The 15439-nt window shown below is 37.2% G+C and overlaps 1 protein-coding gene across 1 annotated transcript; it reads left to right on the top strand.

The window, feature by feature from the left end:
* The first annotated feature begins 381 nt into the window (after positions 1–381).
* LOC139730680 (calmodulin-lysine N-methyltransferase-like) lies at positions 382–14820 on the top strand. The gene is made up of 12 exons (XM_071641538.1): positions 382–551; positions 2875–3035; positions 3587–3768; positions 4731–4792; positions 5497–5557; positions 6756–6810; positions 8182–8245; positions 9310–9370; positions 9872–9946; positions 11720–11783; positions 13243–13371; positions 14716–14820. The coding sequence occupies exons 2-12, from the start codon at positions 2919–2921 to the stop codon at positions 14818–14820; spliced, it is 975 nt and encodes a 324-aa protein (XP_071497639.1). The 5' UTR covers positions 382–551; positions 2875–2918.
* Positions 14821–15439: the final 619 nt, after the last annotated feature.

Raw genomic sequence — 15439 nt, 5'->3', positions numbered from 1 at the left:
TTTAAAAGTAGCAAAACATTTGTCTCGTTGATGTTGTGCAGCTTCAGAGCGGGCGCTCGAGCGAGCGACCTGGCGCTCGAGCGAGCGACCTGTCGCTGTTCACGACGCGCGGGCGCCTGCATGCCCTTGCTGAACAGCGGCCTAGCGTATTGCGTATGGCTGGTAGCATACGCAGTCACATCATCCAAGAATACGGTGCAATATTTGTCCAAGTAATTTACAAGTGGAACTCTCTTATCAGCAGGCGAATTCCAGTAACCCACTTGTACACGGCTGCAGTCTGCGTAGACCGTCATTGTTCCCGAGAAGAAGAATCTGCAGAAGTTGTTGGTGTCTGGCTGACCTGTGTTTCCACTCTCTCTCTCAGTCCTGCTGTAACACGGCACTGACGTGACTGCCGTACTAAGCGGGCGGGCCCGGCAGGTCCCCATAGCAGCATCGCCCTTCTATCACTTTATCAGCTATCAGCTAGCTGTGCTGTGCCATTTTGGAATCTTGACCATGGACCACCTCTTTGAATGAAGTCACCTTTATGACATAGAATTAACACAGTGAGTGATGCACATGATTGGACATTCGTAGAAGTAGAAAGTAGAATCTTAAATCTTATATCAACCTGTTGCAAGTGTGTTGGATATTCTTTAAAGGGAGTGATCATATTCATAGCTAGTACAGTAGTAGAGAGCCAAAAAATTAATTGCATAATTTCAGCATCCTAATTATTCCTGTACCTAGTGTCTATGGCAACAGTGCCAATGCCACCAATGGACTTTTAGACCCCAAGAAACTTCTGTGATTTTTTTTTTTATCAACTCATTTACTGTTGACATTGATATATCTAGAGAGAGACATTGTCACGAGACCTCCAATAGAATTTAGATGTGATTGACAAAACAAATCCTTGCAATCTTGCATGTGACAATTGATAAATTGGGCATGATAGATGTGCTTTTGTTCTCTTATACCTTGTCTTGACAGAGCTTTTCAAAACCTTGACCCAACAACATCGGCACAACCTTCAAAGAACAAAATTCCTCACCTTTACTAAAGGCTTTAGAAATAGGCTTTAGGTGGGGTTCGGCAATAAAATTGCAGGAGAGAGCAGAGGTACTGTCTTAAGTAGCAGACACATATCGAAAACCTTTAGCACATAGGTTTTCCAAAACAACCTTCTTATTCATGTGCGATCCAACTGAAACGGGTAAATTATATCGCGCTAGCCACGCCATTTTCTCACAAAGTAGTGCCATGCACTGTAGGATCCCAGATTTGAATACATTTGTTCCAAACACAATCTATGCACGTATTTCCTGCGATGTATCATTCTGCTTGGACTGCTAATAATAGTGTATTAACCACACTTTTTTTTTACCACTGAAACGAGTCAAAATTCAGGGTGTGGTTAATATGCCAGGTACACCATTACAGCCAATACCTACTGCATGTCTGCATGAAGTGTATAGACAATGTTCACTAATACAGTGGCAGATCCACAGGGGGGTGCACCAGGCGCGCCTCCTCTTTATTTTTTTGTTAAAACAAAAGAAATAAAAAGAAAAAATAGGGGGGACACGTGCGCCCCCACCTTAATTTTGTAAAGGCGCCTCCCCTTTACAGAATTCCTGGATCTGCCCCTGCTAATGTGTGCAATCTACCATTCTCAGCTTGCCATGTGGATGGTTAGGACAGTTCATCATTCAGCCTTAAGACACATTGGAGACATCTTAACCATTCAAAATTTTATGATGCCTCGTTGAGATATCAGCAATACCTCCTGCTACATACATGGCAAGCCATTCTGTCTCTGGTGAAGCTAACGGAAGAAATGTTGTACCTGTGGCATCCATGTCCTTTTGTACTCCCTAACTAGAGCCTATAATCTCATATATCGACTGTATGTTGTTTACGAAATATAAAGCATCACTACCAGGTACAAGAAAACGAACCCCAGAACAGCCAATGGAATGCACCATTGCCAAACAAAGAAAATAATAAAAGGACCAAACAAGGGAAAACAAACCATTCTTTACTATTCTATTCATTTTCTCTTACTCGGTCGCACCTACTTGGTACCCAGAATGTTGGTGAAATAATTTCCTTTTTATGAGGCATTCTACTGTATATTTCTTCTTCTTTTTTATGGCACAAAAATCAACGCTTACTTTTCCCCCAAACATTTCACTCATTTCAACCAACAGTGTCGGCAGTATCTGCAATCATCAGCGGGCTCTCTTTTTTCGTTATTTTTATTGTAAAACCTGATATTTCCACGGTATGAAATTTAGGTAAATTGAAGCCGACAACATTTTTTATGGCATGAAATTTGTGCTAAGTGCCTCTGGCATTCAGTGCATATAGTGTAGACGAGAACTTCCACATGCATTTTAATTTTACGAATCTTGGCTCTCACAAAATTTGCGAAATTGCAATAATGCACGCAAACATTTCTCTTTGTACAGTATTTATGTTAGTACACATGTGTGTTGAGTGTATGAGCCGAATCATACCTGGCTTAAGTCTGAGTAACAAAAGAGATATCGGAACATTGTTATGGCAATGCTGAGGTAATTACCCGTGGTGGCCTAGGCTAGAATATCACAAAAGTTAGTGACTACAACATCCAGACAACATTCGGCGTAGAGCACATTAACAGGCTGGGTAAAAAAAAGATTGTTCAGATGTTGTTAGGGTAACTGTGGTTAGAAAATCTTTGTTGTATTAGACCATCTTCTTCTCTTCCCAGTGTAATGCTATAAATTTGTATCAAGAGTGTATCAGTAATAAAATTCAGTGTCAGACGTCCTAATGCCTTACTACATATACATGCGCTGCATAAAAAATTGCATGTAGCATTCGTCTGCATTTTGACTTTAGGTTACAGTGTGAACAATTTGCAGCCAGGGTTCCTCAGCCTTAATATGTCTATTGAGGCAAATTCATCATGTCCTCACCAGAAGGAGATGAACACAAGAGCCCAACCCAAAAAGCAGAGGGGGAGTGATGTTGCCAGGCAACGGTGGCTTCTGCTTGGAAAGGTATCATTGTTTAGTGATATTGATTAGTGATTTATGTCTGTGATAATTATGTTCTTCACACTAGTTGACATGATTTTTTTTTTCTGATAATGCGTCATTGAAATTTTAATCATTTGAAAGCAATTATAAGTGCAAGATATTCAACTTCAAAGACTGTGAACTGCTCATTTTTATACTGTGAAATGGAAGTAGCATAAAAACTAAACTTTTGAGTTCAAGTGATGACCACTGACATGGTATGGAGAATATTTTTTAAGTGAAGCAGCTGTGTTCGCCACAATTTGTCAATAGATCAGCATGTTATGTAAATGTAAACATTTTCATGGTAGTGACAAAGTTAGCACATAAGTTTTTGGTGAGAAAAAAAATTTATTATAAATCATTCTGATTATGTCAATAGGTACAAAGACACACCGTTATGGAAAACTTTTCACGTTAGTATAGAAAATGACAGTTTTTTGGCACATTCGACTTCTTCAAGAATATGGACCCTGTTTGTTCTCCCTTGATAGCAATTACAGCGATATGTATGATTTGGAAATATCTTTCAGGCCCTGAGACAGGGGAAATGCACCAATGGTATAACCACTGCTATGACCAGTGATGTATCTGTACGAAGATTCACCACATACATGTTATTGTCTGCCAAACCAATGATGCCAAATGATGGCAGGGAGTATGCCTGGTTTGAGTACACTTGTCCATCACATCAAGCTTTCTGCGTGCAGATTAGGTAAGGAAACCAAGAAGGTATGCTCCATTTATGAGACACTCGAGAATGTCTGGTTTTCCATCAAAGTTATTCTAGCTGCTTCCTTATTCCTTGAATATCTTTTGTTTTAGTATTCATACCTTGTCTTTAGATTTTTACCCTTTTGCAGTTGCAGTTATTAGGCTGTTACCTAAATTCTTCTCAGCTTGATACTGGCATATAGTACTGTTATAACAAAGTCCTTGGGATCAGCAGTTTTCTTTCGTTATATTGAAATTTTATCATTACCGAACACATAAACAATAGAAATACGTATAGCGGATAATGTTACGACCTGAATTTTACTTCGTTGTAACCGGAACTTCGTTATAACCGTATTCCATATAACAGGAGTGCACTGTATGCCAAAAACTTATTAGGGTTGCTGTCACATGCAGTGGCGAATCCAGGGAGGACCGCAACCGGCGCACGCCCCCCTTTATTTTTTTGTTGAAGCAAAAGAAATAAAAAGAAAAAAAGGGGGGGGGGTGTGTGTGCCCCCCTTTAATTTTGTAAACGCGCCCCCTCTTTACGGAATTCCTGGATCCGCCCCTGACATGAACTTCAATGTAGTATTTGAGAATGCTTGTGTTCACTGACAAAATAGTACTCCTATCTAGCCTCAACACAAGTGGTAATAAATAAAGGGATGTATATTCCTTCAATGTGACTACAAGAAGAATTTGCATTATAGACAGAATTAACTCATAGGCAAAACATAGTTTCTTTCATTTGAAGATGATATTCCAGAAGTCATGTTTCATTCATGTGGTCCTTTTTTGTTTGTTGGTTTAGTGCAATTTAGTTGACTTAGTTGTCAGTTTGTACATGATTTTGTGGTCTATTTAAGCATTGTTTGGATGAGCTTTACACAATGCTGTATACCAAGTTTATGTAATCAATTGTTACAGATCTATCTTCATTGTCTGTTTATCTTTTCAAAGACATCTCATGAAGCATTTTTCTCCAGAAGACTTAATTGGCTTCAACAATACCGGCAATGTTTGTAAGTAAATTGTCGTACGTATTCAAAAGGAAAACTTCAAATATCACTAATACACTTTCTGCACTTCTCTTTTGATCACAAGAAGTATTGGTTGTGATTTTTTTTTAAAAGCCTCCAGTATACTGTGTGGTCAGAATTGATATAGGGATTACTGGTATGTTCTTTCTTTTTGAGGTCTCATCATTGTTGCTAATGATTTCAAAGCTATTCACTCATTTTGAAGAAAAAATTATTTTTGCCACATCGAATTAAGAAATTCTTTTAAAGCGTGAAGGAAGTCTCAGAAGTTTTGATATAGTATTCATATGTGATGTAGCGTTCAACTGGCCTTTTAAAATACAGTAGCCTTCTTGGCTACAATACTGATATGTGTGGTCCCTAGTGGTCATAGATAGGTGGTTATAATAGGATGCAATCTGTTGCAACAGACAGATTTAAAGGCAAAGGATACCTCCATACCACTGACTTTCCTAAAGCCAGGTAACAACACAATTTAAATGTTATGTCTATATTCTAAACATTACAATCCATTCCTGCATGAGGTTGCTGCTCATGATTTTATTTGTGTGTCATGAGAATATAGGTCTTTAGGGCTTTGCCATGGGCTTTATGGATGTGTATTTAGGAATTCCGAGAGTGATATCGTGAATCTGATCATTGTGAGAACTGCCGTACTGATTGGGAACATTTCTCTGCTGATGCAGGTGTGTGGCCATCAGAAGAGATCTTAGCTTACCACTGCTTGAAGGAAAAGGATCAGTTCAGGTGATGTTTGATCTTCGTGAAGGAATCTTGAATCTTACCTTTGTTCTTGATTTTCAGTCTTCCACTGTTTTCTACTGTTAAATATGAAAAGTATGTATATTGCTTTACATGTAATTGAAATATGTAAAGTATACTGGAATCTCTTTTGTTCTGTCCATTTGCTTGCCCTTCTTAGTGTTTAGATATTCAGGTCTAAGATTTAAACCCTTACCACACTGACTGGGTGGGTGGAGGAGAAGGAGCTAAAATATAATTCCCAAGTGAACTTTTAAACTATTTTCACATTATTTTCAGAAATGGATCTTGAGAAATAGAATGAAACCCTGTGCAATGAATTGTGTATCTTGCAATTTATGTGAATAATGAAGTTAGCCAGAACAGTTTATTACAAGAATTTCCTTGTAATAATTTCAGAGCCCTTTTTCAGATTTTTTTTTTAACGAGTAAAGCAGATCTTTATACACATTCATCCATTTTAGCTATATGCTTGCATCTTGTATTTTTGTTTTGTTTTGGCTGATATCGGAGATTTAGTTTTAAAAACAAAATCTCATTCACATGATGAGTGACATTAACAGCTGTATTATGTATTTGACTGACAATACCCTACCTTTCTGTTAGCCAATATGCTAGAGCTTGTGTGGAGACACATTCATCTCTCACAATAGTTCAGGAATGGTCCAAGAAAACCCATTTTTTTACATAGGAAGGGATCATTTGTATGCAGTGCTGTGAAATCACACATTTTCATCCATTTCTGTGTAGTAAATGAAGAGAGTGCAGACAGCACATAGCCAAATATATCATCTAGATCTATTGAATATGCATTGCAGTGATATTTGAATGCATATGTTAGTTGCAGATTGTGCAAAAGATTTTAAGATTTTATAACAAAACTTTGCAATATCATGAATGCTCTGTTGATGCCAGAAAAAGAAAGGAATATTGGCGTAGGATATTACAGAGTGCAACATGAATGACGCTTCTTTGTAAAGCAATGTGCATACATTTTCAACTTATGAGGTAAACAAATGCACCTCATTTCATCAGTTGATGAGAGGAAAGAAAATTATTATTTATTTGTCTCTCCCAAGAGAATTCAATCCCATTGTGTCTTCATTTGCCCCTAGCCTGTCCTCATTCTGATACACATACATGTTTACGAAGCCATCATTTTCCTGAAATGTTTCTCCCACAGAGGAAAAACCGTTTGTGAGCTTGGCGGAGGCATGTCATGTTTGGCAGGAATTGCAGTGAGTTCTGTCATTCATAGCAGAATCATCACTTTGATTTTTGTTTTTGTTTTTGTTTTTATTTCATTTCATTTCACTGGCTGTGATCTCTTTGATTTTTGTGCTGAAAAAACACCTTTCAATCATTTATGATTTTTCATATTTGTATAGTTCAGAGTTTATCATCATCTACTAAAACATCAATGGTCAAATGCAGTCTGCAGAAGTGAAGTTCAAATTGTTGTCCCAGTATAAATTGATTTGCAGAAGAAAAACACAATACCTTAAACTCTGTAAATTTTTGGCATATAATATTTTCCACAAAATAGAAAATTTTTTAGTTAAAATGTATACATGCTATATTCCATGGTATTACTATGTCTGCAAATTTCGCAACTTGAGCGATATTTACAGAATCAACAACTTGTGAAAATATTGCCTCCTGTATTAAATGTATCAAAGTGTGCGATGTATCCTGTCCAAGGTTGGAAACCACTCACTTCTCTCTTGGAAAGGAATTATACATAGTTTTCATTCCATCACTGTGGTTCTCAGTCGCTCATGCAGTTGTCTTTGCTAAAGTCCCATCCCGTCTGTCACAGTCTGTCATTTCATAATATCAATTTGCCAACCTGTCTGTATTGGCCACCTGTTTATCAAGCCTGTTATTGGTCACACTTGCTACATGCAGGTTTGATTAGGATATATATGTATATGATATAATGCATTCATAAGTAATCCCAGATTCCTAATTCAGTGCAATGCATTCATGCGTGACATTTTATGTTGCACTTGTCAGGTATTTTTCACCACATTAATTAGTTAGTGGAAAGTACTCCGAAAGTCAAAAAATGAAAATGTCTTTCAGTAGATTTATAAGATTTGAAAATATATAGAATTGAGATGTTATATAAATTACTTTTCATTGTTTAGCAAATCAATCCTCTGAATTTTTGTGAGTGTATGGAGGAGCTTTAATAAATGATGCAGAATTACCATAACTTAATGGGGTAAGTCAAGGAACGGGCCTGTTCCATGGTGAAAGTCAATCTGTAATAGCATACCAGTCATGCACTGCTTTAGTTTCCATGTCAAATCATCTAGTTCACTTTCCAAAAGCATGAGTTTGCCCTGAAATGAAAGATTTTTGTTTCTCACTATGTCATCATATGCAGTTCTGCAATTATCTTATTTTTTAACTAACTTGCTGAAGGCGCTAGTTATCTTCTCATTCTCGAACATAACCCTGATATCATCTCTTCAATTTCTGATTTTGTTTTGTATTGTTGATGAACAGGAATGCAATTTTCCTGCTCATGTCTGTCTATGTTCATATAAAGCTGGTAATACAGGAAGATAATCTACTTTTCCTCCTTGAATCTCTCCCTGCAGGTTGCCACCACTACAGAGGCTGATAGAGTGATCCTCACAGATGGAAACAAACTCTCATGTGACAGTATCCTTTTTAGTGAATTTGTATAAACTCTCATCTGACAGTATCCTTTTTAGTGAATTGTATTTCAACTCTCATCTAACAGTATCCTTTTTAGTGAATTGTATAAACTCTCATCTGACAGTATCCTTTTTAGTGAATGGTACAAACTCTCATGTGACAGTATCCTTTTTAGTGAATGGTACAAACTCATGTGACAGATGAGTATCCTTTTTAGTGAATTGTATAAACTCTCACCTGACAGTATCCTTTTTAGTGAATTGTATAAACTCTCATTGGTTTCCTATCCCAAACTCTCATTTGACAGTATCCTTTTAAGTAAATTGCATAAACTCTGATTGGTTTCCTGTCCCAAATTCTCATCTGACAGTATCCTTTTTAGTGAATTGCATAAGTTACTGTATACACTGAATATTTCGCGAGTCACGTGCTATTCGCGAAATAAAAGACACGCGAAAATATTGACTCTTATCCCGATATGAGTGTGACGTACGCTTGTATAATTCTCCGTTCAGTACAGGACTCCACGATCGCGAATCTAACCACTCGCAAAATCGTCGGGAATTCCCTATTCGCGAAAGTTTGGACTCGCGAAATATATGGTGTATATACAGTATCATTTGTGTCCTATCCCAAACTCTCATCTGACAGTATCCTTTTTAGTAATTTGTATAAGCTCTTATTGGTTTCCCATCCTCTCCCAACCCTCCTCTATACACCACACCTAACTTCAGTCCTGTTGCCCTCTCTGTTGCGCTGCAGTTGCTCAAACATCCTAAAACCTTGTTATTTCCTGTAACTTTGGTTTGATATTGGTTCAGGTTTGGTTCAATCTCTTCTTTGTTGCTCTATTAGCAACCTCTTCTTCACTCATATGCATATTTTCTTTTTCTTGAAAAATTTTGTATAATTATGGGGGAAAAAAATTGAATTATTTCAAGTTTCAGAAGTGTAGGTAGTGGTGCAAGGTGTAGATACACAGATCTTGTCACGAATACATGGGGTTCAGGAGGATGAGGAACACTCAACTCTTCAGATTTATCTTCAGTAACCTTACGAAATAAAAGACATTCAAGTCATTTCTGAAAGAAACCAAGACAAATTTGGACAGACCCAAGTAGAGACAAGGTAAGATTGAATTTGGATATGATTTAGAGATTTTAATGTTTCCTAGTAAATCAGTGGGTAATACAATATTCACTCTTCGTTTATAAACTTGATTCTTGCTTGCCCTTCCTCAGTTGTGATAAAACTCATTATAAATAGCATGCGCAGTTGATGTTTTTTTTTTTTTTTTGATTAACCTCAAGATCCTGTATATACACAAAGCAATGTTCCCAGGTGTAGTATCTGGTAAACATATTTCACTTCTCAAAATCAGTATGCATTTGCTGCGTGTGTAATATTTGACCTTAGATTTCTATTTCACAGCCAAAATAAAACAGTAATTGTAACATGCCTTAGCAACACCTATTGATCATATGACACTGTAACAGGTTTACTAAATGCAAAAATGTAGAGTTTAGCATGCAGTAGATATTTCATCCTGTGTCAACTTGGTGTGAGTATTGCAGTAAGTAATCACCTCCATGACAGTTGATTTCGAGCCATCTCTCATTTCATCCCAAGGGAACTGAGGTGGAATGAACCCAGCAGCTATGCCGACCTGAGGGAGTGTGTGGATGTCATTCTGTGTGCTGACTGGTAAGGAATGCCAGGAATGCCAAGTATGCATGCCTGGATGTTTGCTGCTTCTCGGTTGCCTCTTGCTTCATTTTGTTCTTTCCTTGTTATGTGTGTATTTAAGGTAGACTGCTGTATCTCTCTCTCCCTCTTTCCCCTGTTCTCTGAATCTCTCTCTGTCTGTCTCTCTGTCTGTCTGTCTGTTTCTTTGAGTATTATGTTTCAACACATATCTGTTATAGTTGCTTCAACATTGCAACAACATTTTGAGGGTTAATCCCTACAGGAGAAGCTTGCTCAACTTAATTCATGCCACATTCGTGATTCTTAGAGTCCTTCTGCCATGTCTTTGCATTTGTTGTGGTATTTCTGGTTGTCTGTCCAACTGTCTGTGTATCGGTCTGTCTATTTGTTTGACTGTCTGTCTGTCTCTCTCTCTCTCTCTCTCTCCCTGTAATTTGCTCTCTAAAGCTGTCAATTTTACGTGATCCTCATTTTACATTCATCTATTCAGTGCCATATCTGTTCTGTGATATTATATATGTGTTCACAATCACTGTTACATGTATATTCTATGTATGTTCTTTATATTCTATGTATTCATTCAAGCACATTTTTTCTAGTGCTCGTATAGTTCATGAGGAGGTATATGCCTCTGAATCTTTACCCTAGATCATTCTCATGAAAAGTCCAGAAGTCTTTTCCCTTCTACCCACTAGTGTCACATAGAATCCTAGAATATGTGAGATGACATTGGGGAGTGAGATACATAGCAAGCTGTCATAAGATGTGTTTGTCTTTAGGCTGGCAAAATTTACTTGGCCCTGTCAATGCGGGTCAGTATGCCTGGATTGTTGATTCCTAGGGAAGGCTGACTGACAGACAGATAGGACCTGATGCCAAGAGCAGTAATCTCAGGAGGGTTTGCCCCTTTCACAACTTTGCCTGTCTGAAGAAAAGAATGAACTTTGTCAAGTTTTCGAAGAGTTTTTTTCCAAACTCATTTGTGTGTTTGTTTATCTTATCTTCTGCATTCTTCAAACACAAAAACAATCATGCGTGTACTTTTTGTTTTTGTTATTTGTTTTGTATTTGTTTTTGTTTTTCCAAATGCATGTATGCCCTGCACTGTCACAACTACTTTCTTGATGATTTAATGGGGTGGCCACTCCACATGTCATCTTCAAATTCTTTTCAAGAGAGGATGTTGTTGGTCATTTATATCCAGTATATATCAGTTAAAACATGCATCAATTCGCTTTGATGCCATCAACTTTGCTACGCAACTGTGGTACTTTCATTGGCATCATTTCAGGAAAACAGATGCATGGCTAGTTAGAATGACTCAGATTTCATTGTAAAATCAATGTAAAGACAGAGCTTGTTGTGGTATTTCACATTTCAATGCCATACTGAAGAATGTGCAGTAATGTAAAAATTAGAGTGAAACGTGTAAATCTGATCTTACTATTATGGGATGGAATGCATGGAATGATCTAGCCAAATATAGGAAATACTGTTGAGGAACTCTGTGAAATAGCTTTATAAGCCCTGAGGTTTCAGCATTTTGTATATTTCAACAGCAGAAGTCACCATCTGTTACATGTGTTGTGTTATTGATTAAATTCCATGTGTTGCATGCATTGATTCTGTTGTGTACAAATATGCTGGATGTTTACATTCTTTCTCAGTAGTTAATGAAACGGAAATTGACATGAAGAATATTAGTATCACACATTTTGATGAACGTTTGATGAACCACAGTTTTAAAATCAACCTGTATTTTCGTTTCAGTTTGTTCTTTGATCAGTACAGGACTGATTTGGTAGACACCATCAACAGTCTGTTGGCAAGAGATGTGAGTATCCTAGCATTCCACTGTCTAATTCAGTAAATTGTAATGAATAGGCTGATTTATATCTTTTCTTCTATATCATGTTTCATTAGTCTCACTTGCTTTCAGAACTTTGCAAACTTTGCCAATCAGCTTAAAGATGTTGTAGCTGTTCTTCTCTTTCTAAGCTGCCAATGTGTCAGAAAATATTGAATGCCTGTTCCATAAAATGATGCATATCTCTTCCCTTTAGTGCTCTGAAGTGTAGAAGGCTACCAGAGGAAATTGCCTATATGTATATATATATCTTCTTTTTTTTAATGATTGGTGTATAAGAACAGTAAGTCCTCTGTGTGAGCAAATTGTAATGTATCTCATTTGTGATGACATCATATTGTGCCATAATGGCTAAATATGGTAATAATGTTGTTATACAAAAAAAGTACCCTGTCTTGTCTTTGCCCTGGGACAGTCATAGAATAGTTTCAGTGATACTAACAAGAAGCAAATTGGTCTCATTGTATTTGTTGAAAGACTATCTGAAAGGTGAAACCTTTGTGTATGTGTTTGTCTGTCTGTCTGCCTGTGTGTGTGCAGGTGACTATCATGCATACAATGTGAGTATCAGAAAACCCAGAGATTAAAAAGTTAGCATGATAATGAATGTAGACAGAATCTGAAATGATCAAAGAAGAATTGTTGTGATAAGAAGAGAGAATGACTCTCATGTACTGAATATGTTTAGATAATTAGCAAAGATTAAACATCTTCTTTCGCATTGTGAAGATTTGTATGTGTGTGTGTGTGTGTGTGTGTGTGTGTGTTTTCTGTCTTGTGACATTGAGGAGAGTAAGTTCCCGGGATACTTGTGCATTAAATAAGAAGGATGAAAGAGTTCAAGATTAGGATACTGTATAAGCTGTTATTTTCGCGAATTAGAAGGTGACAGACATTTTCGCGAGATGTTGATTTCACGAATTGACACCAACGCTATCTTGCATGTATTGTTAATGTAGTGTATGGTGACATTTTCTCGTGTTGTTAAATTCGCGATCCAACTGTGATTCGCGAAATTCGCGAAAATTAAACCCTCGCAAAAATAACCACTCATACAGTAATGTATTGTGACTAATGATATTTCCTGTGGGTGAAATTATATTCACTGGTTTTGTATTTTGATCCTTAAGGGATTTTCCTTCTACTGTGTTCACTGTAAATTATAAGGAAACATTTAGTGATAATCATGGTGGGGCGAGGTCAAAGGTTTTTGAATTTGCTTTCATATTCAACAGGTTTTGATGGGAAGGAACATACAATGTATCTGTTTTCTGTTCATCTTCTTAACTGTAGCCCCCCTCAAAATTAAATCTAAAAATAGAATTGATGTACAGGCATGGATGAGACTTAAAAAATGGAAATGATTACATTTTGAGAGTATAGTAAATGTTTATTTAACATTTATTTATCTTTTTGAAATGTCCAGGGCAAGGCATTAATATTTGCTCCACGGCGAGGCCACACCTTGGAAAAATTCTGCCAAAAAGCAAAGGAGAGATTTCACCTCATCCTAGAAGAAAACTATGATTCTGCTGTATGGAATGTTTACCAAGAGGTAAGGTAGCTAGTCTTCAATTCTTCTTCCTTATTGTGTTTCTCAGAGGAAAAAGACATAATGCAATCGAACCAGTCAAATCCTACTGTATTGTGAGAAATTTCAATACATTAACATATTAGCCTGTGATATATACTATGTTTTCATTTGTGTGTGTGTATGTTTTAATAATGCATGCAGGTAGGGCACAAATTTTAACAATTTTCTTTGTGTTAAAGGGACTGTACAGTACAGGTTGAGGTGAGGATTCAACTTGTAACGTTTTGCCAGATACTTAGAAACCACTCTATGAAATGTTAAAGAGCATACAATTCTAAGGGGAATCAAAAGTTTATTTGATGAAAATCGGTTTTGAAATGACTGAGATATCTAAAAACCAGGAAAAACAATGAGATCCTAATAAAAGCCGTGGCCTGTTAATTTTATCAGGATCGCTTTTTTGATATCTCAGTCATTTCAAGGCTAATTTTCATCAAATAAACATTGAACCCTTCTCGAAATCATTGAAATCAATGATTGAAATCGTTGAATCATTTTCTCACCAAAAAATGTTATAAACCTGAATCCTCACCTCCACCAGTACTGTACAGTCCCTTTAAAGGGTGTGTACAGTTCTGGTCGAGGCGAGGATTTAGCTTTTAACATTTTGCGAGATATTCAGAAACCACTCTATGAGATGTCAAAGAGCATGCAATTCTAAGGGGTATCAAAAGTTTATTTGATGAAAATCGGTTTTGAAATGGCTGAGATATCCAAAAACAAGGTGAAACAAAGAGATCCTAATAAAGTTGTGGCCTGTCGCCTTTTATTATTATCACTTTTTTGGATATATCAGCCATTTGAAAACCAATTTTCATCTAATAAATGTTGAATCCTTCTTAGAATTACATGCTCTTTCATATTTCATAAGAGGTTTCTCATTATCTCACTTAGGAATGTTCAAAACATGAATCCCTCACCTCAACCAGTACTGTACAGTCCCTTTAAGGGTATGTCACAGTGGTTTGGAAGTTGTCTGAGAAGTATGAAAGTGTACTTGCTGATATGTGAAAAGGGAGACCATCGTTGTCACATCATGTCGATACTCCTCTTTATCTTTGATTTGTAGAAAAAGACTCAGGAGGATATGTGTCACTATAAATGCTGGAGAAAGAGTCCTGCACCACCCCTCTCACAGTTTGAATGTGAGAGAATTTAACTCTTGGTGGGAGGAGAAACAAACTAGAGAAATCAGTAGTTTTGTGTTCGCAGTTTCCTTTCCTTTTAATCAGAGTTCTTCCCATTTGCTATTTGAAGTTTTAACAGGATGATTCCCTCCCCTTACCTTACCCAATGTCTCCACAGGCCAAAATGCAGGGGAGAGAGATCTTTGACGAAGACATCCACTACCCACTACAGATCGTCCTTACCAGACGAGCAGACTTCACAGTGGGGACACAAATCAAGTAGCATCTCATTGGAGATGCTAATGATAAGATGCACTGGAGTTGATATGCATGTTGAAATTATGCCGCATCATCCTCCAAGCAGTCAATCATATTTTGGCTCCATTTATACTGGTAGTCAATGCAGTTTGCATGGTTGTATTTGTTTTGTTTATGTGTGTTGTTCTGTACTCTGTCAGAGTAATGCAGGTTTAGGTACCGTAAAACAGGTCACAGCTGTATTGTTGGTCCATTCTGTTTGATAATCTGTGATTGCACTGGTGTGATGTGGTGACCTCCCACTCCTCGTTACTCCTCCCCCCCCCCCCCCACCCCAAGGGAAAATTCATTTTGTTACATAAGGGTCTTGATGAGGTTTTTAAGTGCTGACTGAGGCATGTCATTGGATCTTTAACTGTTCTTACAATGAAGCAGTGATGCCTGAGTGCTTAACCTTTCTTGCATTCCTGCTGGGTTTTAACTGTTTAGAAAGTTGTTATCTATCAGAGGAATAAAGAGAACTTGGTTTGCTCACTTTAAGAAATGACTTACCGGTACCTGTTGTCAATTACACACAACAGTTTTAATAGCTGACAAACATTCCTGAATATTTCAAGCAGATGTGTCTTATGTACCTCAAATAT

This window comes from Diadema antillarum, unplaced genomic scaffold, assembly GCF_040938485.1.
Source record: "Diadema antillarum isolate AM-2024a unplaced genomic scaffold, OU_Dant_1.0 seq00000326_RagTag, whole genome shotgun sequence".
Lineage (NCBI taxonomy): Eukaryota > Metazoa > Echinodermata > Echinoidea > Diadematoida > Diadematidae > Diadema > Diadema antillarum.
The sequence above is the reverse complement of the archived record's forward strand: the minus strand, read 5'-3'. Positions and strand labels throughout refer to the sequence as shown.

Excerpts from the sequence above, each read along its gene's own strand:
- LOC139730680 (XM_071641538.1), top strand. The coding sequence starts at position 2,919 with ATGTCTATTGAGGCAAATTCATCATGTCCTCACCAGAAGGAGATGAAC. Across the intron at positions 4,793-5,496 it reads CAACAATACCGGCAATGTTT|GTGTGTGGCCATCAGAAGAG; the intron begins GTAAGTAAATTG and ends CTGCTGATGCAG. Across the intron at positions 13,372-14,715 it reads TATGGAATGTTTACCAAGAG|GCCAAAATGCAGGGGAGAGA; the intron begins GTAAGGTAGCTA and ends ATGTCTCCACAG.